The sequence below is a fragment of the Patagioenas fasciata genome, chromosome 4 (genome assembly GCF_037038585.1).
Source record: "Patagioenas fasciata isolate bPatFas1 chromosome 4, bPatFas1.hap1, whole genome shotgun sequence".
In the NCBI taxonomy this organism is placed as follows: domain Eukaryota; kingdom Metazoa; phylum Chordata; class Aves; order Columbiformes; family Columbidae; genus Patagioenas; species Patagioenas fasciata.
Window position 1 is genome coordinate 59,274,618 of NC_092523.1, and position 23,473 is coordinate 59,298,090.

Below are 23,473 nucleotides of genomic sequence, written 5' to 3' on the forward strand. Positions count from 1 at the left end.
AGAAGTGGAAATCACTCTGGATTTTCCATGTTCTGTTTTATTGGGGCTGTGGGACCAGGAGGTTGGAAAAGACACAAACTACTCTGTGTAGTTCCCCAACCTAGAGTTGCAAGAGTCTTCTTATTTCTCGTATCAAGTAATAATTGTGTGCAAGGAATAGCTTGAATATCCTAAAATGGAAAAATGTTAGTTAAAATGAAACCTTCATTATTTCTAGTAGTGTTTTTAGAAGTCACAGAAGGTATTTCAAAATAGTATGACTATTTTATAACACCTGTTAATCAGAGATGGTGGTAAAGTTGGAGTTTCCCTTTTACTGTATTGCCTGAAACGAGTGCCAAACTGAAAATTCCAGTAAAACATAAAACACTGTGTCTAACCTTATTAAGGATTATTACCTTTTGATTAGTATAATAAGATCATATTTGGTGGAGTATTTCTTTTTCCAGCCTTCCTTTTACAAGTGCACACAGAACTTTCTGCACATTGCAAGACAGTTAATTCTGTTCATGTCAGGAATGTCTCTGATGCGCTTATGGGCTCGAGTCTTATTACTCAGTTCTGTGTTGTTAACTCATACTAAATAATATTGTGAGCTGTCTGCTGCCTTTCATTTTTCCCTGTTTAGAAGTTTAGATTAGTGTGCAGACTTCCCTACTTCTATTTTCTGTTCCTATGTGGAATTATAGCCTAACATACACTGGTACTGTAATGCTAAGATGCTTTCAACAGTGATACTAATTTTGTCTTGTTGGATGTGGGGGACACAGGAAGTTGAAAGGGCAAACCCCCTTTTTCACCATTATTAGATTCTTTCAGGTCAGGTAATAATTTTGCATGTTGCCTTTTGAAGCCTGTGGGATTGCTCTTACCAGTAAAGGTCTACCATACTGGGGCTTTTATTTGACAAGTTGGAAAATAGCCTTTGTTCCCATGGTAACCTTTTTTTGTGTTTTGGCGCATTTCTTCCTGGTTGCTCTGGAGGTTTTTCTGTTGTGGTATTTTAGTCCCCAGTAGACTGGAGATGGCAGTTCAGTTTACTTTTTGCTGTTCTGAAATATTTCATTTTTTATTTTACTTGATTACAGAACTCTTGTAAACATTTTATATTGTCTGGTTAGGACATTACGGTTATGGTGGCTTTCTCTATAAGCATATCAGCCACTTGGAGGATATAACAAATAGTTTGTAATAGGCAAGTATATACAGCTTGACCAAGCTGCTTCTGTTACAAACCAATATTTTTGATACAGTTTTCTTTCAGGGCTTATGGGGCCAAGCCTGTGCCAGACATATCAGACAGATTTTTGTCTAAGCATCAGAATGACATTTTTTAAGGTTGAAAATGTTGAATACTCTGGTGGTCATCAGTGTCATTTCAGGTTGCTGTAATAAGGGTTTTATAAAACAAAGCTTTCAAGTAAAAGCAGGTATTTTTAGGAGTTGCTTGTTTAGGCACTGAGGGGAGAAATTGAAAAAAAGTAAGTCAGCTTTATTTTGAAAAAGAGGAGGCTTTTTAAAGAGATGTTCTTACTACTTGTAGCATCTCCCTCCATTTGGCTTGTATTTATATTTTTCTTTCTTCCTTGTTTGTTCAGTTTTTCTTAGGAATCCTCAACAGCAGAGCAGAATAGTTCACAGTCTTGTCTAGTCTGCAGTTCCTCATGGCAGTTATTTTCCACTTGTGCACCCATCAGCAGGTGAAACCCAGTTGAACCACTGTACTTTATGCAGTTTTAAAACATTGCTGACAAAGAAGGCAGCAGAGTCTCACCGAGTAAATGTTACTGTGCTCTTGTATGAGAGTGATCAGGATGCGTAATTAGCGTACATATTTTTTCAGTGGCAGAAGATGAGATGGTGCTCTAAAAAAACCTGGATTTTCAAAGCTGTGTCTCTTTTAGTCTCGGCAGGTGAGCAGGAAAATGAAAATAAAAAGTTAAATGAATCCCTTGCGCCTCCCCCAAGAGACTTTCAATAATTAACTAGATAATTTTCCAGATAAACTGTTCCTGCCTTATCTCACTACACAATACATAGCAGCTTATAATCAGCAGGACAAACACCAACATTGCATGCATTTAAACTGTGCTAATTCTATAAGTGGACCAAATATGAAAAGTTAGAGCAAATGTGCTGTGAGGCTTTACTGTTGTTCTCTGGCTTCCAAAGTTGGATGTTTGCTCCCGACAGGCAATTCCCTGTGTGGGTTAACCATTCAATTTCAATAGATAACTACACTTTCATTCTAAAGAACTGCACAATAAGTAAATTTTATTTTCTTGGAGTGGTTGGATCTTGGTACATTGTGACAGCAGTTAGAGGAAGAGTTCACAGCAGAAGAATATTAGGAAGGCATTGTACTTCTCTGATCACTGAGTCAGTGGATTTAAAAAGTAGTTTGGTTTCCCCAGAAGTGCTCCTTGGTTTCAGTCCCCCAGAACACACATTTATTTATGCCTAAGTTTGTATTTTTCTGTACACAGCAGCTTTGGGGGTAAAATTTGGATAGCCAACTACAGTTGCTACTGAAAGATTTCAGTAGGGAAGGTCACGGCAAAGTCAAGGCTTTACAGCTGGATTGAGGGAAATGCTGGGTCCCATCAGCATCCACTGAGGTAAATGGAAATTGAAGGAGCTTAGTACACTTGCTTCATTTCATAAAATCAACATATGCCTTGAGGTTAAACTAAATACAAGAACCTACTCACTGGTGACTACAGCACAGGAGAGCCCATCAGCTTCTGTTTGCAGAATAAACACTGCAATTTAAATGCTTTTTTCAAAATCCTGAGTGAACCTTTTCGAGATGGGAGTGGAGGGGGCATAAGGAAGGGTGGAGACTCTTCTGCTATCAGGGCTCATCAGAGTTTGCTTGTTACCAGAATTAAGATCCAGGTATGAAAATGTGATACATGACTCTTATGGCTAAATAAAGTAACAATGTGAAAGCTGGAGCTGGTGAGGAAAGAAGCTATCTGATTTCTCGGTTTGCTTTCTCTTAACTAAATGTACCTTCCTCTCCAGTTTCCACATTTCATTGTACCAAGCATTTCTTCAGAGAAAAAAAAATGCAGTAAGTTTGTAATCTATACATGTGTATTAGTGCTGTAGTATTTGAAGTTCAGACAGTTGAGTTTTCTGTCTTTCAATAGAATACCTCTGTGCTAAAAAAAAAGAGACTAATCACTAAATTAAATGTATTATAACATCTGCTAAATTTGTTATGTCTGCTGGGGTTTGTTTGTCTGTTTTGGTTTAGAGGTTTTGTTTGTTGAAATTTCTTAAAAATAAAGTCATAGATGGCAAAATAAGTTTATTTTGATGAGATACTGGTCCATTTTCATAAAATTACAGTGAAATAATGGATTGCGTGAGTTCATCATGAGCTGAAACAAAACAGAAGTGAATTAATGGTAATCCAGATAAGACCTTCATGATCCTGAAGTTCAACAAGTTTAAAAAATAATTTTTAGCACAAAAAGATACTATTTTCTAGGCTCTTTTCTTCCTTAATTGAATTTCCTGAACATCTCACATTGAAAATGTATTCTCAGTGGATGCCTTCATTTTATCTTTGTTGTTCCAGTAGAGAGAAGACAGAAGTGGTTAGGGAAATATTTTTTTTTCTTTAATATCACTTATGGACTGATACGATACTCCACATGTCAGAGTAAGCAGGCACTGCTTCCTATGTTACGCTTGTCATCCCTAATACGCACTGAAGTACATGGTTATCTTTCCTAAAGTATTTAGACCTTGTTCAAGATTTCTGAATCTTGAAGTTTGTGGGGGGTTTTTTGTTTGGTTAGTTGGTTTTGGTTGGTTTTGTTTTGTGTGTTGTTTGTTTTTAAGATTTAGTCTTAGAAAAATAGCTAAACAAGCCTTACCTGCAACCTTAGAAAAAAAAAAAAAGCTATAGGAGTTGGTAGCAACCATATGAGTCCTGTTGTTTTATCCAAGGAAACATAACTGTTTGTCACGTCTGTCTTCCTTCCCGCAGAAGCGGGATAATGCCACGAGAAACTCTGCCAGCAGAATTTGCAACTGGGTTATTTGGAAATTTGCATGCCTCTCTGCCAAACTTCAAGAGGGTGAATATTTCCCTGTCTGCGGGCAGGAGCGTTGCTGCTGAGGCTCAGGGCTGGTTTGGTCTCACTGGTCCTTTCCTTGCTCAGAGTTCAGGGGGTCCCATGTGACCGCCTTCTCCTCTGAAAATCTGATCATTTCATCTCTGCACCTTTTCACTTCTCTGTGCTTGCTTGCTCTGCTGACAAGAAAGTTGGTTTATATAGTTTGACATTTTAAGAAATACCATTTTCCCGTGTGCTAATCTGCCTTATGCAAGTAGTTGTAGGAGAGAGCCAGGGAGCCTGCCTGCACTGAAACTTTGTAAGAAATTCAGGCTCCTCAATGAAGAGCTGATACTTGTAAAATATTAGTAGTGACAATTAAAACTATCCGCATGGAGCAAAATCTGGGAGATGGTACCTGCTGCTGGTGAAAGTCATGACCAGCATCGTTGTGTAGTGGTCAAATAATCTACTGGACAACTTCTGAGCAGTGTAATATTTTGTAAATAACTAGTAGAGTTATCTTAGGCAGTGAAATTATTGTTTCTGTGTGAACATGCACAAAAATAGAGGTAATGTGAAGAGAAGGTGGTTATGCTATCTGCTGGGATGGCTGAGCGAGCAATGAGTTAAAGAAAGGAAGATACTGGGAGAGCTGGTAGAGAAGTGGTAAAAGGAAGAACTTAGGGAAGGAAGAACTTAGGGATGTAACATCAAGGTGTAGAAACCAGGAAAAATTCACGAGAATATTTGGAGGGGAAAAGAGGGTAGCGTAAACTTGGTAATCAGCCTCTTGGTTGTAGAGCCAGGTTGTGAGGAGATGGTGGGAGGTTGGTCAGTGTGGGAGGTTCTTGTCTCCCCTGGGTGGCACAGGCTGACCCTGCTACCTTGAGGCAGGTGAGGACCAAGTGTATGGGTGTGCTGCTGCGGTGGCTCCAGCAGCGATGGGGGCTCTGGGGCGGCTCTTGGTCAACTCTTGGCCAACTCTTGGCCACTTCCCGGCTGTCCAGGCTTCCTGGGCTGTGAAAGGTGGGCCAGGCTCTCATCTCCATGCTCAGCCAGACTGTCCACATCATGCTTGTGAAATGCCATTGAAATCAAAGAGTTCTTGTTCTGGGCTGCAGGAGGGTTTCAGTATCTGTGTGTGCAAAGGTAACTGTCATGTTTTCATGTGCCAGTCCTCAGGTGATGTCTCTTGCTGGAAACTGGTCTGGAGGTTACACCCCTTCAGAAGCAGGATGAGAAGGGTAGAAGGAAGCTGCTGGCAATGTCTACATCTTGAATCTCCTGCCCATTCTTCCTCTTAAAGCTTTTTTTGTTTTTGTTTCTTTTGGTGAACACACACTGATTTCAACTTCTTCTTACCTTTGTTTTTACATCACTTTATTTATTGATATGTACTCAGGTTCCTTCTGTTTTGTTTTGCTGCCAGAAAATTTCTATATGAAAAAGTCAATGACGTGGAATTAAGGAGGACTTGTCTAAATCTCATGATAATAAAAGCACTTGGAACAAATGAGTTTGGGATTCACATTGTGGCTTATGCTACTTTGGAATGCCTCATTTTGTCATCAGAGAGGCACCGTTTGTTTAAACTGTGCCCCTGTATGACATCTGGTTTGAAAAGCGTAATAACCTATATAATCAGCTTTTAAAATGCTGGATTATCTGTGGGTTTATTGACTCTTCTTTACAAAATCTGTTATTTCTAATTAATTCTCCATATAACTATTACTAAAGCCAACTTGCAGAGACACAAATGAGCTTGATGGCAATGGCTAGTCAAGGTCAACATTTAGCTGCCAGCACTTGTGCTTTTGAAGATAATAAATCAGGCTTATTCCTAATCACATACCCCACAATGTGACAAATGCTAGTGGAGCCATCTAAGCAACCATTTTACAAATCATTTGAAAGATACATTTGGCATTGTTAAAGTGCTCCATGCTGCCCTTGGCTTTAAAAGCGCTGTGATAAAATATGTATGCTCTGTCAGATCGTCTGTATTTGAATCCTGTGGAGTGTGTCCGTGTGTATGGATAAGTGGGGGAGTGTGTGTGTTTGTTTTTTTTTCTTTGTATTGGAAATACGAGAGAGGCGTGAAAGTAATAATACCCATCGAGCCTATGGAAACCACTGGCTTCTGAACACGGCGATGTGACACTTTTTCATATTTCTTGTGTTTTCAGTTAGAAGTTTATATTGAGTGTAGTTTGCTGCCCACAAGAAATTTTCTGGGTCAACAATAGTGCATTGTGCGACAGTTGGAAAAAAAAAAAGTTAAACATCAGAACAACACTTGTTAGACTGTAATTTGGATTTGGGCAACTGTGCAAACAGTGTTTTCACTTGGTCTAAAGTTTAAGACTCAAGCCTGCTATGGCCCACGTTAGATTTAGAGTGTCATTCAAATAGTTATTTGGCAACAGGATAGTTGCTGCCCAGGGAGTAAATTGTAAAGCTCCTGATTTTTGTTTATGGTTTCTGGTCTTATCTGGACCAACTCTTGTATTTTTTCAAAAGAGAGAAGCATGCGTTACCTAAATTATCTTGATTGTTCTAACTAAACTTCTCATCTGGACTAAAAAAAATGTTAAACTGATCTCCAGAAAAAAAAAAAAAGTAAAATTAAATTAATGTATATGTCTGTTAAAATCAACTGAATTTAACACTTAGTTTTAACTTAAGTGTTCCCTGCCTGTAACTTTTCCAAAATACCAGTTTACATTAAGATTACTTCATACAATTTGTGGGATTTTTCTGTGGAAAATAAATTAAAAGGGAAATATTTAACTTGGAGCATTCATGAAAAGTGAGAGATTTTTAGTGTAGCATTTATCCCTATACATATTATAGGATATAGAGCTATAGTGATTAATTAAATAATCGGTTTAACAGAAGTGAGGAATAAATAAAGTCTGTTTGATTGTCACAAGCGCTGGATATCTGGTCTCGAAATGGGAAGTAGTTTGCTCGCCAGTCAGATCTTCTTCACCACGGTCAGGTCGCTGGGGAACGAGTGACAGCACAAACATAAGAGAGATTCAGGAGGAAAAGGTGGAACCATCCGTGCCTGCCTTGTTGAGAAAGAGTAGCTTCCCTGGAGAGAATGACTTAACCTGAGGTTTAGCAGTATGATTTGAGTTTATTTTTTGAACTCAGCCTTCTATTATTTGCAGGTATGTACAAACACCACTTTAGCTTCTCTATGAGGTAACACTGACAGCACTTTCAATTGGCAAATACTTTGGTGTAGCACGGGTGAACGAGAACATAAGAGTTTTTAAAAACAAGCCAAGTATTGTTCGTTAGAAGACAGTCATAGCTTAAGCTGGCACAAGTTGGAGGACATGTAAGTGTCAACAGGTAATATCAGTGTTTCTTTGCAACAGAGTAATTGAGAATTGCTCCATGTTGGATACTCCTGTTAAGAATGAAAATACCTCATTTGTGTTTTAACCTATTCTGTGTTTAAACTGATTAAAAGGATGTATGGGAGTTAATTGAATTTTATTCCAGAATGTTAAGTTTCTACCTGTGGTGCTGTGGCTGAGTAGTTGAATAAATGCTTTGTTTTCAAGCTGCACCTTCCCCTTTCAGCTATATTCAAGCCCTTTGTTGAGAGAGGCATTGCGTAAAATATGCTGTAGATTGTGTCTTTGGTAGGCATTTAATAATAGTCATGGATCAACTGGTGTCTCAGGGTGTCTTTACTAGCTTCTTTTTAATCCAATAATTCTGCGTAAGCAAAATTTTATAGGGTAGCTTGTATCTAAAAATGAGTCTCTCCCACCTTCTGCAAATCCTACATGACAATTTATTTTCAACTAAAAATATTACATGCTTATACAGTGGAGAGGGGGAGAGTGTGTGTGTGTATAAATTTAAAAAACCCCATGCACACTGTTCTGATACCCTGCAAACCTTTGTTTCTTCACAGGAAGAGCTCTCTAACAGGGTTATCTTAAAAAAAAAAAAAAAAAATACACTGACCTTTTTCAGGGTATAAAGACTAGGAAAATTTTTGCTGGTCTTGGGAAGAAATGGGAGCATGCAGCATCAAAATTACAAATGCCCCAAGGCATTTTGGTGGTACGTCAGACTTGAAATGTTTCCCTTTTCAGACAAAATACCGTGTTTGCAGTAAAAGAAAAAAAAAAAAATCAGGGAGTTAGTTTTCCAGGTTATTGGCATTTTCTCTAGAAAGCAGACGCCTCTTGAGGAATTTTGTTTAGTGAGAGGCTTGATTTTTTGTTTTCATGCAGTATGAAATGTGCTAGAGGGAGAAAGTCCCGTTTGCTGCCTAAACAAATCCAAATGCAGCACTGAATTACCAGTGCAGTCTTGGCTAATCCTGAAGTAGGTACCTTTCCTTAAGGGTAGATTAATGCATAAGGTGTGACAGTGACTTGAGCACACATAACTTATTTTAACACCCATTTGGTGAGGCTTTCCTTTGTCTCTCAAACAGATGAGCTAATGCCATCACCTAGCAATTACCAAGTAGTGTGATGTTATGTAATGAAAGTATAAATAGCATGAGGAATAAAACTCGTAAATGTAACAGACTAAAGAGCAGACGAGCAGAAGCACTGTTTGGAACATTTTGATTAATATCCGAATGCTGTCATTTTAAAAGACATTTAGATTTGATGTTACAGTAAGGCTGCAGGCCAGGAGACTTGCAGTCCTTGATGTGGAGTGACATTCATGCTGTGCCCCTGGATAAATCACTTGGCCTCTGTGTACCTCTTTAAAGGAAGACAGAAAATTGGAAAAGGGCAATGTGTGCATACTTTAAATTTCTTAATCAGGCTGGTTATCTTATGTTTGAATTAAAACTACCTGTGAGCTTCGTTTCCCAGTAACTGGCCAACAAATAACATATGACCTGCAATTTGAACTATCGGGTTATTTCACCACTGGTGTAAAGTCTTTTAGGGTTGTTTTTGTAGTAGTTTGGCAGCATTCAGAGATACCGTGGAAAAATACAAGAAGTCACGTTTACCTGGAGAAGAGAGGCTGTATGGAAGAAAAGACTCTCCTCAGCCCTCCAGAGGCATGGGAGGGATCCGAAGCCTCCATCTCCTTCAGCATCTAGCACTTTTCTCCAAGTGTGCCCATTACACAAGGGTGGCATTTCCAGCTCCTGGTGGAAAAAGGGAGGGTGGAGACTCACTGCATCATGAAATGTGACTTGTTTTTGAAGAACTCTATCTTCTAGAGTTGCCAGTGGAAAATACTTCCTAAAGATATCTTCAGAGAGTGATGGGTTTTAAAACCCAACAACAAAAATGCCCCGTGTTTTAAGAAAGCTAAGCCATTTTAAAATGGCTAAAGCTGGGTTTGCAACATGCATCGGTCTGCAAAAATTTGGGATGGTGTTTGAACCTCCAGTGCTGCTTTTCTGGCACCTGCAGTTGTATGGAAGGATCTTCTGCATTTGCAGAATGTAAAATGGCTTCAAACCTACTTTGGAAGTAAGCTGTCAAATTACAGAAATATTAGATACGCTTCAAGCACTACTGTAGTGGTAAATACAGTAGGAATGTGGGGAGGAGAGGGCATACCAGTTTGTGCTACTTCATCAAATGGCCTTAGTGGTTTTATTGCAGGGATTCCTTGACTGTAAAGGCTTGAAACAAACAGAAAATTTATAGGTCACAGCCAGAGTGGTTGTTTGGTCTGTTTGTTGTTTGTTTTCAGTTTTAATCATCTGCTACCAATAAAATCCACTGCCCTTGTGGTAACTTGTGGCATTAACATTGGTATATTATGAGTGTTTTAAAACAGACAATAAAAATATTGCACTTACTAATTAAAGCAATTTTTGTATTCAGCCAGGCACTACCAGAAAGAGTTGTGGTTTCCTAATTGTTAGCTGCCTTGAGCAATATACCTGTTATAAATTCTTAATTGAACTTTGCATTACGGCCAGTGTGATTTGAAATATTCATAACTCTTCTGCTTCTTTTTTGTTTCCTCCAGCTCTTCATTGAGAAGTGTATCAACTGGATCTTCAAGACCTTCCAAAGTGTGTTTGGTGTGTGGAGATGAGGCATCTGGATGTCATTATGGGGTGGTTACATGTGGCAGCTGTAAAGTCTTCTTCAAGAGAGCAGTGGAAGGTAGGAAAACACAAAACAAAATATAAACAAAAAAGACAAAATACATGAGTTTTTTTTAATATAAATTTATACACACACACGTGTCTTTCTGTGTGTTTTCTGCTGTTGATAAAGTTTTGTGTTGTTAATCTGAAAAAAAAAATGTTGAATGAACTCCAGTTATGGGTGGTGTAATTTCTATAGTATATGCCAGGGTATTTTCCCATGTACATCTTCTAAATGATGCATTGTTTCATACCACTGCTGAATCAGGCTGCTGCTTTTCTACTCCCCCAAGTGGATTTCTGTGATTTTTTTTTTTTTTTTTTTTTTAATGGACACAGCTGCAATTGATGGAAACCTCCTCCTGTTTCTCCTGTACTGGAGGATGAATGTAGTTGTCTCATCAGGCTTTGACAGCCCCATAGGACAGTACAATTCACTCAGGTCAGTTGTGTCCCTGTGGGTACCTCCAGGGCTGTCGACTCAGCAGTGCCTCTGGTTTGTCTTTAGTGATGGAGAAGTGGCTTTAGGGCACTGTGGTAGATTGGCGAGGAAGCAGGAATTGATTATGAGGCATTTCTTAGGAGTCGTTTCCTCAATTAAGGACTAGGACTTTTGTGAGGATTGTATTTTTATAGCTTTGTACTGGAGCGTTTGGCTGACATCTCCCGATTTATGTTAATTATGGTATAGCTAGATTTTCCTGAGTATCTCAACAGAAAGGAATCAGGATATCTCAGTGTGCTGTAGGGCCTCTGGTAGATGTTTCCTCTCTCTGACTTCAGTTGTTAAGGTAATAGAAAATTTTTGTCCTTTACAGACTTCATAAGCAACTGTTGCAAGTGATAAAAATTAACTTCTTAATACCTGATAAAGAATAAGACTTCATGGCATGCACAGGATGTAAATACTGTGTAGGATTTTTGAAGCCTTTGCTGATGAGTAAATGTTCTTAAAGCCACTGATGAAGCAGGTGATATCTACTTACTGTTTTATTTTCATGAAGAAAAACCTAGAAGGAAGAAAATAGGCTCTTAATATGGTGTCCAGCTTATGTACTGAGAAGAGCAGGACTGTGTGATGTGATTAATTTCTTCCGGGGTCGTTAAATGCTGATGGTAATAAGAATTTAGCTCTCTGTTAAGTATACCTGGAGGGCTGGTGTGTCACTGAATTCAAGACGTGTAATATCTCTGTATCTAATCTATTTATCTTTCATCGAAAGTGCCAATCTAATTGAAATGAACTTCCCAAAGTTATAAGGATAGGGAAAAGGTTTCCCCCTTCTGAAAGCATCTTTGACTGTTGTGCAATAGCTGACCTTGATGCCTTCATTCCCTAACTTCTTGAGTTGTCAGTTGCTTAATGTAGCACATGAACTGGAAAACCCTGTTTATTTTCACTGAGTGATTTCCTCCATGTGCCTCAACACCACATCGTGGGTGGATATTCAGACATCTGTGTCTGAGCTGGTCTCTGAATCATGAGGATGTTTTTTGTTGTGGTGGTGAGGTTTTGCATCCACATGCACACACTGTGTGAAGTGACAGCACCTTTTATTTTCCTTTCGCCTTTCCTGCCTTCCAGGAAAGTTTCCATCTCAGTCTTAAGTCACTGTAATTTCAAGGTACTCTGTAGCTATATTTACCACATCTCTCTCTTTTGATGTCCTTTCTGACATAATATGAGGGTTATCCCTATCCTACCCTACCAAGATTTATGAAAAAATTGCCAAGGATTCCCTTTAGGAGTTAACAAAGTAGCAAGCCTACATTTCCAAGCCTCAGAAGCCAGAATTATTAGGAAGGAGTTACTCAGTAATCAGGCATAGAAATACATTTTAAAAATGTAGTTAAAAGTTATCAGTAATTACTGAAAGTTTGAGTTAAGCAGAAAGCTTCAAAAAATTAAAGACAAACCAATCCTGTCTTCCCTAAAGATTGAAGATGCGAGTTTTAAATTAGCTTAGAATATATTTTTTTAGAATTATTATATTACCGTATATGTTCCTACCAGTGGCATGTGAACACTGTCTAGACTTCTGCTTGGTATGCTCATGACTGCGAGCTCTTGATGCTACCAGTAGCGTTGTTGTTATGCAAACATAGAAACTGCAAGCCAATTTTTCAATGTTTACATTTTCATTTAAAAATATACACATATATATATATATGCATAAAACTACAATGTAGAGTATTAGCTAGAAAAAGACATAGCAAAAACATGGTATATATTTTGGCTCCAAACATCCTGAAAGTATCAATGTGAGTAAAAATCTGTGTAGATAGTTTTGTAACAACAAAAATGTTTTGTAGAGTCATCATAAATTTTTCCATTGGATGTATGACCAATAAAACAACCAGTTTTCAGGTTTCCTATTTTAATTAGAATATTTGTAATAATTACTCTTGTGTATCATGTGTTCATGAGGATGTTTTTGAAACTATGATAGTTCAGTGCATGGTCTAAATAAAGAATAAATCAAAGCGGGAAAACTACCTTAACTGTAGATCCTGGGCATACCCGTCTCAGCTCTGAGCTAAGGCTGTGTTCTTTAATTCAGTGCTTGCATCCTTGTCTTTCTTACAAAGAAAACAGTAATACTCCCTTTGTGAACATAAAAAACTATTTTCTGGGGAATTTATAAATACATTGGCTAATTTATTTGAGTAAAAATTAATTGTTCCCTACCTAGAAAAGTACAGTAAAAAATGGGAGATTTCTCAAGTTCTTTCAAAAATAGCCTCTCCTTCCAGTTGTTAAAAATAGTAGCTACAACTGGTGCCATTTTCACAGAACCACAGACTGGAAGGGACTTCTGGAGATCCTCTGGTCCAACCCCCCTGCTCAAGTAGAACCACTCAGAGCCAGACCATGTCCAGGTGGCTTTTGAATATCTTAAACGATGGAGACTTCACAACCTCTCTGGGCAATGTCTGTCAGTGGTTGGTCATCCTCACAGTAACAAAGTGCTTCCTCTTGTTCAGACAGATCCTCCTGTGTTTTGCTTTGTGCCCTCTTTGAACGGAGTGACTCTGCTCCTTCAATGGGGGGAAGAGGCTTTTTGTTATTAGTTTTTACTGATCAAATGAAAGTTCTGTTTGGTTTAATTTTAGAAGTAACTTACTGGTAGTCCTTCAGAAGATATCAAAGGATGGAAGTGGTAGGAGAGGTCAACTGGTATTGAGCTGGAAGGACAAGAACAAGTGGGGAGACAAATTGTGTCAAAAAGCATGGAAATGGAGAAGGGGGATTTGAAGAGAGCACACCACCTAGTTCTTTGGGTCTCAGCTAGAATTGCTAATGTCAGCTTGCACTCCTCTGAAATATTATAGAACCAAGAAACTATAACAGAAAGAACAAGTGTGTTGAGATTTAAAAACTAAACAAGAAGGTCCACAGCAATAGAGACTGAAGCTTGCATTTCCAGTCATGAATCTAGTAATTGTATTCCCAGTGAATCTTACTTTTGGGGACTTGCAAGAAATGTCTAATGAATTTATGAGAAGGAGAGCGGTAGACCAAAAAAGTATTAAAATGGGTTTATTGGTGAAAGTCCCAAAGTAATTTCAGATGGATTTCATTACAGGGATGTAAATTATCGATGTGCTAAGTTTTAGTATCAAGTAAGCATGAACTTTTTACCGACTGACTTGATGAAAAGGAGTCTGGTATGAAGAATGTGATTGTGTCATTAATATAAATTTAATCTGCCTTGCAAACAGTAAAATCCTTTAACTATAAAAATTGTTGGTAAATGGTGCCACTGTAAAAGTTAAATGACATTTGTATTTATAATGCATTTTTACCTAGGATAACTATATGGTATGACTTTCTAAATTACGGATATGGCCAATCATAAAGTTACTTAAACTTTAATTTATGATAACTAATGGAGTCATATGCTGAAAATACACTATATTGGAAAGGAACCTAAAGCACCTGGGCAGTCTTGTCTTATCTTCTTCCAATGAACCAGCTTTAGGGAAAGAGAGTAACAGGCTTGAAGTCAGAAATCACAGCTGTTCTTGCGTATGCTTTGCATTTTTAGTCTTCATTTGTTCAGGTTCCAGACAAGTATGAGGTAATCTGTCCTAAATCAAAATTACATAGCTTCTTTAGATGCTAAAGTTAATCTTTCATTCTTCCTTTGGCTTGAACTTAAGAAAAGTGGAAGGCGTTTTTTTCATCTCCAAATGGTGCTACAGCAAAAATGGCCATGTTTTTCCAGTTATTTTGCATATTTGCTGTGAGATTTTTTTGCTACTTAAAATGGGAGAGCTAAAAAAAAGTATTAGCTATAGGGAAGCTTTAATCATTTAGGTTAGAAAAGACCTTTAAGATCATGGAGTCCAACCATTACTCTCACACTGTCAAGTCCACCTCTAAACTGTGTCCCTAAGCACCGCATCTACATGAAACATTTCATCTGTTAATCCCCTGTATGAAGACCATGTTCTTCAAAGCACAGCACTTGGGAGAAGATACTTGGAAATACAACAAATATAAAAAGATAACCTAGAAATATTACAAGATTACAGTAGTAACTGAAGTATTCTCCCATGCTATTTCAAGCTGGAATACTGAAGATTAAAAACAATTCCCACATTTTAGAACTTTAAAGCCAGTTCTGCTATTTTAAGTCAGAAACATTTTAAGTCTCTTCACCTCTGAGGCAGAAACACAGTCACAGCAACAGAATGTTCTAAGGTTTGCATTTCTTCTTCACCTGAATGTTTGCTATTTTGGTATTTGAAGTAGGGGGAAATTTGGCTGATGGAAATTTTTTAAGAGTCTAATCTGATGGCATCTTATTTAAATGGTCTTCTGAATATAGTAAATGTATTGTGCATCTCAGTGAGCAGTGTAGTAACAACAAAATCCCCCCTTCACTGTGTGGTTTGAACAGCAGATTATCCAGGACTTGGTTGCAGTGGTGGAAGAAATAAGATTTCTTGTGTAGCCACCTGTGGGGGTGCGACATAGCTGTGGGACCCCAGGCTGCCCCAAAGCCAGGGTACGGAAAAGACGTGGTGTTCTTTGTCTGTCTTTGTGCCAGGCTGCTCTGAAAACACAGCAACAAAGCCAACCTGGGCTGCAGGATTGAGGGTCCAACCAACTAGTCACCTGAGGTGACTCCTAATCTGCCATGTGAGGATCCGAGGCTGATCTTTTTTCCATAACCAAAGAGATCCAACAGCCTTCTAGAGACTCATCTTCGCATGAAGGATTGCGTGCTATTGCCAGCCTGAAAATTCAGTGGTAGATAAATTCAGTTCTTTGGCAAGCAAAGGCACCGTGCAGCCATTTAGCAGTGGGCCAGATGCATAATATTCCAGTGATGCTCTTCTTTTTTTGGTTTTGTTTGGAGGTATTCTGCAGTCTCTGTTTCCAGAAGGCCACACAAGAAGGAAAGTAATATGTTACATCTATTTTTTTCAGAAATAGGTTATCTTCCTATGGTTTTCTTATGCACTGAAGCTGAAAGGGCTTCCTAGGGCTCTACACTCCTCAGCGGAAAACGAAGCGAAACTAAAACCTCTGTGTGTGCCTCCTAAATTTTTTCATTTGAATTGAGGTGGAAAAAATACCAAAGTACAAGGTTAAATTCTGGAATATGTAACTCTTGAATAATTTGCTTGATTAGTATAACTTAATTTTTTTTGTCCTGGTGAAAAGGTAAGTTTAGCTTATTGACCATTTAAAGAAGCAGATTTTTTTTTTGCTGGAATTGATACATTTTCCACACCATTTTGCAGTGTGTGCACCCATGAATTTTGCAGGTCTATATTACTAGAATTAATTATACATACAGTTCTTAGCTCTCCACTCTTCTGTTCATTTGCTGTAATGGAGTCAGTCATTTTCCATCACAGGCTGCAATTTTCCTTTTATCCACTTTCATGAGGTCAGTGGCCTCTCTAAATTCGACATCACTCAGTATAGATGTCCATATGTTTTCCTAGAAATTTCTATGTGGGATTTGAAGTTGACTCTGTTCCTGACCTGTTGCAAGAATCTGTTTTACAACCTATCAAACAGAAATATTAGGTGAAGAGCAAGCAGATGGGTGATCTGCTGAGGGCAAGTGAGCTGGTCAAATTCATGTAGCAGCTGCTACTCTTAGTTGATATGCTATGGCTAATAGGTGTCACATAAAATTTAAATAATAAAGTCATCATAGGTTTGAATCTGCCACCAGCCTTCTATGCTTTCATAGATATAAAAAGGACTTTTCCTGGTTTTTGCTCTGGCAGGCAGTATTGCTCAGTGAAACAAAGTTTTTCTTCCTGCTCCTAGTTGGCTTTAGTTACTAAGAACTTGAAATTTAGGAGGCTGATCGGAGGAAGGAGCTAGAAATGTTTCCACTTAGACCCCAAAAATGGGAAAAAAGTAAGCATCAAGAAGCATAAACCACAGAAAGATTAATTAAGGATGGAATATTTATGATGATTGAATATTTGAAAGCTGGAGAGAGGTGGAATGGGAGGAAGAGCTTTCCTTGTGGCTCTTGGAATGTGTGGCCTGCATGACAAACTCTGATGCTCAAGAATAAATGCTGAGTGTATGTTAAACATGGAGTGCAGTGCTAACAGAGTAAGTATATTTTGACAGTATTTCAGAAAGGAGTGGGGGGAGGTTTGGAAACCATCTAGATCACGGGTGTCAAACTCATGTTCACCGGGGGCCACATCAGCCTTGTGGTTGCCTTCAAAGGGTCAAACATAATTTTAGGACTGTGTAAATGTAGGAGTGGCCCCTGGTGAAAATGAGTTTGACACCCCTGATCTAAGTGGTAGAGAATCTTGGTTTTAGAACAAAGAATAAGCAAGTTTAACACCTGCAGTACCATAAGGAACCATAAGATGGTCAATGGCTGGGAGAATGATTTGAAAAAAAAAATATTACATCAAGTAAGCTAAAAATTTGCATTCATTACTTTCCAAGAGTGTTAATGATTTCTTCCATTGCCCAAGACTTTCCAATGTTTGCGAGATTTTGATTGTAACTGTTGTTTACCCAGCAAATGGGTCATACTGTAGAAAGGGAGAGATGAGCAGAAGGTTGAGAATTTAAATCTGGGCGGCTGTGTAGCCTTGCAAAACGCTCACACAATGCTAGGAGGTCTGCATGCAGCTATTCTTCTCTGCATTCTTTTGTTTGTCTTCTTTGTTTTATGAATACTAATTTCTAGACTGGTTCATCTATAAAAATAATATATTCAGTAGGTGATAGCATGCACAAGCAAAATATGCAGTAAACACAACATGTGTGCAATGTTAAGTTTGGTTTATCTTATGTAATGGCGTTCCGTCACTACAGATATAAGCATCACACGGGCTTTCACATGCTTACCTTCTGCATCCTTTTAAGAGGGCAGATTTTGGCATTCTTATGATGTGCCAGGGAACTGAGTTGCAGTAAATTTTTGTTTGTTTGTTTTCTGATATGTCACAGGGTAACACTCTGGTAGATAAGAACCTTCAAAGAGGTGAGTGCATGCTGATTTAAGAAAGCCACAAATATTTTGGCTAACCGAAAGATCGAATGTCACAGCTATTAGTTTAGTGTATCCTTGAATACTTCAGCTGCCTTTTCTTTAAAAAAAGAATGAATTTTTTTCCATATGCCTCATGTAGAAGGTAGAGACGGTGCTTCTTGGAAAACTCATCTTTCAGGTAATGGTTTGAGGATGACTGAGCCATTTGTGTTACATGATTATACAAAATTCATATGTTTAAATGCACCAAGTATGTCAAGCAAATGGGAGTATTCACACCATCATGGTATAAATGATGCTGGCAATGCCTGTCTGGAGTATTGTGTATACTTCTAGTTACTTGCATGTTAAAGGCAGTTAAAGTTGAGTAAACAATTCAGGAGAGCTTCTGAAATGATCTGGGGAATAAAAATTTGTCAGGTGACTAAATGCTTTTAGCTCTTTTTAGCTTACACAAAAAAGATCTGAGTTGGGACATTCTTTCTGTCTATAAATATTTCACAGTTGAGGAATAGACAACTGAGAGGCAAGAAAATTTATCATGAACTAGGAACTGTATGGAAATAAGAGTAAATGGGTAAAAATTACATTAGCTAGTTTGATACTTTGAGAAGGCAGCAAACCACCACAAAGAGGGACCTCTAGGGGTATTTTCCTTAAAGGAGTCAGAGGGTTTAACTATCTACTTTGAAATGGAGTATATGAGAAATAATTGATGTATAATATAATATAATATGGTCTGGTGATTGTAAAGGATAAGCCAGAGAGGTCTCTTTTCATTAAATATTGTGTCCTGATAGGACTGGAGAGTTCATTTGACTCCACGGATTAATTAGGTGGAGTAGTAAAGAAAAAAAAAGGATGAACCAACTAATAGATTTTTAGGATATTCCACATGTAATGATGGCTGATGCCCAGATCCTCCTGGAGGTACAGGACTCAAATTTTTAAAAGCTGATGTCAAGTGCTCAGATCTTGCATGAGGCAGAATTGCTTTGTTGTAGCAAATGAACATCTGTTTCCTGAAATGCCTTTTCTCAGTTTGAGTTCAGAAGAAAGCTCACAGGAGTGAAGTCCTTTTGAAATAACTCCATCCGATCCAGCTAAGCTTCTGCAGGAACCCACAGACCCCATCAGGTGACCTGATCCTCGGTTATATTTGCTGGTAATCCCCTCAAGTGAGAGCCTGGCTGCTGAGAAATCCTCTATCATTGAAATATAATTGCTCTGGTTTCTTGGACATTGCTGCTGGTTTGTTTCTTTTTGGTAATGCCTAGTACAATACAACTGTAAATGAATAAAGCATTCAAATTGGAGTTTACTATTGGACATCAAACAGCATAGAACACTTAAAACGGCATAAACCACTTAAAATATCATAAAACATCCTTAGTTGGGTCCTTTAGCTCCTTACAGCTATGGCAATGCTTCTGAAGAGATTCAACTTTATAAAATGCTGTTATGTACCTGCCTTTGCAGCCTATCGAACCAGTGTTGTAATTTTCACTTTTAGTATCAAATAGCACTTCTCTTCTACAACCCTCACGGTGCAGAAAATTTTTAGAGCCTGAAAAGGCTCTTCCAGTCTCAGGTTAAGTGGATAAGAGCTAAAAGGGGATAATCCTGCAAGGTGCCTTCAGCGAAACAATGTTAGCAATAAGGAATTTTGCACTGTCGTGGCTAAAAAAATTAGATAAAGCATCAAAATAAGTATACAAATACATAAAGTAAGAAACAAACCCATTTTTTTGTACTTCCTAATCCAAATTTAAATAAGAGGGTGGGCAAACAGTTTCCAGACAAAAAAAAAAAAAAAAAGAGTACATATAGATCTGTCTGTTATAGATAGAGGGAACAAGGCATCTGCTAGCATCTCAGATATAAATAGAGTGGGAAAAGGTAGTGGCAAATCTCCCATTGCCTTAAAAGAAGCCAGGATTTCAGCCTTTTTTGCAGCAAAGTTTTAGATTGTTGAAGGTTGGGAGTGCCTCTGTTAGGTTGGAATTGTAGACAGGCAGTTTTGTCAGGATTTTTTTTAGAAACAATAGTGGTCCGTGGTCAACTTTGAAGCCCACAGTTCTTTATTGTTTAAGGAGAAGAAATTCTGTGAGACAGAATTATTACCTAGTTTTAACCTATAAAATTGTTTGGTGCCATCTCTTGTGGCTGAGTTGCCCAGTCCAGGGCACTATGAAAGGGAACGTGCGTCAGTCCGTCCATTCCCACCTATTTCAAGGATGATGATGATGTGGGGCTTTTTTACGCATCCTGTCCATCCTAAGAGCAAGCAGAAAAAAAAGCAAGTTTCTGTTGAGTCTCCTCAGGTGCTGGTTGAGGGGATACCTGGAGCTGCCAACACTGATGGGGAGCTCTGTGCTTGCTGCAAAATTGATGGAGCAGCTCAGGTGGGTCTTGGGGTGGCCAGGACATGAAGGTTCTTGGCAGCATCAGCATCACCTGCAGTTGTGTGATGTAGTTGTAGGTGGAGTCTGAAGTTGGCATTTAGGCTCTGCGCAAAGCAGTTGGAGCATGTTCATGCGGTAAGCTTGGGATTTGTGTGTGCTGTAGTTCCTGCACAGTAAAACCTGCTGATGTCCTGCTGCCTTTCGCAGACAGCATGGCAGACCCTTTTTTCTAACAGTTCGGAGTGGCAGAGCCCTGTGAGGGTGTTTTCTTCTACCCCTTGCTGCATCTCTACGTGGGTTCCGGTATTAGGTGCAATGGTGGATTTGGGGGTTTTTATGCTGCTTGGGTCTTTTTCAGTTTGCTTTTTTTAAAAACGTGTTTTAGGAGGAGAAAAATCAAGTTTGCAAAATCACAGCTGAATGTGAAAGTAATGAATGCTAGTGGCCTGCATGGTCTTTGTTCATTTGTGCCACGTAATGATTTGTAATTCAACCTTAATTACACAATCACATACAACTTTTTCCATTAGACCTCTCCCTTGTTCATTGAGCAGACTGGATAATGTTCAATTAATGAGTAGCTATTCAATATCTTGTATTCTTCTCATTGCTCAATGTATGGTCCTGTGCCTTCACTGCTGATTACTATTCATCCCTTGCTCAGAAGACATAATTACTCATCTTTTACAGAGCTTTTCTGTGGTGCTCATCACTATAATATCAAAGTGCTTCACAAACATTGTTTAATTTATCCTTGCAATACAAGATGAGTGGTTATTACCCCTTTTTTACAGTCGAGGAGTTAAGACACAGATTAAGCTCAGTCCTACCCACTGATTTGGGGTTCATGAGTTGTGATATCTGGGACCTTAGAGGACAGAAGTACTTGGCATTTTATAGCACTTAATATGTCCAAAGTGAAATTTCTGTTTATTTTACTAGCAGCTTTGATTGCTTAAACCACTGCAAATCAGACTCTGGATCTCAAGTTGGATATTCAGGAAACAAGAAGGGCAATTAGTGTTTTTGTTGTGTGTTGTTTTTTTGTTTTTGGTGTGGTTGTTTTTTTTTTTTCCTTATTAAATAAGTCCATGGCAACAGAGATGCAGTCCAGTTCTCCAGGGCACAATTCAACTCCTTCAGGCACTGACTTTCTCCTTCCTCTGTTTCTTCTTTATGTACTTTGTTTTTCGGTAGCAAATGAATGGACTCTGAGGACAAGAGTTCCTTTGATGATGTGGTCCTGATTCATCCTAAATCACCATCCACATGGTGGATGATGGATAAGGTAGAGGTCTGGGAAGGTGGGACTGAAGGTCTAGATGTAAGACATAAATAATGTAGTTAGAGACTTCTTGTGACCTGTTGTGGGGATCAGAATTCAGGTTTCAAGGTGTTGGGAAATCTGAGACTTCTTACCTGCTCAGCCAGCATCAGCCAGAGCAAGATTCCATGGGGGTGGCACCCAGGAAATGTTGATGATGGTGGTGCTTCCTGGGACAGCTCAGTATCAACAAGGTACCTCAGGGTTTTAGGAGCTGTGCCAAAACCAGTTGACTGAAATGCATTTGGGAAGACTCTAATCCAGCTTCTCTACTATATACTGATGCTTGTATTAGAGGGAGTTTATGTTAGGGTTCCTGTGATGAAAATTAGTTAATTTTCTTCATGCAGTCAGAAACCTTTCTTTTTCATAGCTAGCATGCTCATTATTTGGACTTAGTTTGAGAACAAGCAGATAACACCCCAGCACAGAGTTAATGTTTTTAATTGCTCTGGTCTGAGAGCCAAGGACACTCTGAGTGCTCTGCCCGCAGGTGTGAGGCATCAAGGAAGAGGGCATGGATGGGGCAGAGCTTGACTGACATCCAGACTGATCAGTAAGAGTATTCCATCCCATTAGCATCATGCTTTGTATGTTAAGGAGTCAGGGCCTTCCAGCTGGCTCTGCTCTTCCACTAGCATTGGGTGCTTTCTCTTGCATGCCTTTTCTTCTTCTTTGCGCCCCCCCACCCCCCCCTTTTTTTTTTTTGTTGAAACCAGGGGCGTTTTTTGTACAGGACGTTTAGTCCGGCTTTTGCTGTTTTGCAGAGGCCTCTGGGCTTTTCTGCCTTTTTTCTCTCTGGGATCGGCTTTGGGACCAGGTGCTGTTTCCTGGGACTGGCTGCTCAATGTGTTTGTGAGGAATTGCCTTGAGTATATTTTATTTCTATTTAATTTATTTATTTATTTTACTAGTAGTGTGTTAGTGTTTTGTTATTTTATTAAACTGTGTTTATCTCAATCCATATTTCTCCCTTCCCTTTTGATTTTTCTCCCCGATTTGGGGGGTGGGGGAGAGGATGAGTGAGTGGCTACCATGGTTGTATTGCTAGCTTGGGTTAAACCATGACAGTTCCTCAAATTCTTCCTTACCTTTATTCTTACAGTACACCCCAACATGTTCAATATTTTTGAACCTTTAAACTGTGCGAGTTTCCTGCACAACTTACTGAAACACATTATTATGACGTGCTTAAGTTATCATCTTTTCTGAACGTGCTGTAGATGTTTCATGGTATCATTTTTTTTCTTTTTAGAAGCTATACTTCCTGTTGTTTTGTTTCAAGCGTCCTTGTTTAACTCGTCCTCTAAGATTGGGCATAGCATTTCTTTGATATGGAAGATATGCCCTAATCACTTTGTGCATTTTGGAGTACCAAAGGCTGTGCTAGTGTGCATAGGTTTATGAAGGAGCACCATTTTGTGTCAATCAACTTTGTCCAGATGAGAGAACATTATCATATAATTAGAGAATTGCTGAGGGTGGAAGAGACCTCTAGAGATTATCTAGTCCAACCCTCCTGCTCAAAGCAGGTTGCTCAGCATTGTGTTCAGTTGTGTTTTGAGCATCTTGGAGGGCAGTCTCTCCACAGCCCCTTAGGGCAACCTGTTTGATCATCCTCACCATAAAAACAAAGCACACCAAAAAAAACACAACCAAACAAAAAACCCCACACAACCAAAAACTGCCAAATCACAATGTGTTCTTGATCTTCTTGAAGACAAACGTGGTGTTGGCGTCCTTACGGTCCTTGGGAGCATCACTCGATGGCCATGACCTTGCAAAGATAACCAAGGGTGGTCTCTCTGTGACATGAACCAGCTCCCTCATCATTGTTGGTGCAGCCCATGATGCCCCATTTGTTGTGTGCTTCCTAGGCTGATCCTCCTCCTTCCAGGGTAAGTCTGCCTTGCTCCAAGACCTTCCCTCCACTGTATCTTTTCAAAGCAAAAGCATCTGCTTTAAATTTAGTTGGTTCTTATCTAGAAAATGTCTCTGACTGAGGGGCTTGTTTTTTGGTTTGGTTTGGGGTGGTTTTTTTTTGCTCTGCTTTATGCTGA

At 38.9% G+C, this 23,473-nt stretch overlaps 1 protein-coding gene across 7 annotated transcripts in view; it reads left to right on the top strand.

The window, feature by feature from the left end:
• Positions 1-23,473, top strand: part of NR3C2 (nuclear receptor subfamily 3 group C member 2) — a 205,339-nt gene that overhangs the window by 103,046 nt on the left and 78,820 nt on the right. For all 7 annotated transcript variants that reach the window (XR_011738859.1, XM_071807996.1, XM_071808000.1 and 4 more), the window contains one exon: positions 10,062-10,201. Coding sequence is in view for 6 of the 7 variants with exons in the window: in XM_071807996.1 (XP_071664097.1) it covers positions 10,062-10,201 (140 nt within the window). In the remaining variant the exon portion in view is untranslated. The remainder of the gene's footprint in view (positions 1-10,061; positions 10,202-23,473) is intronic.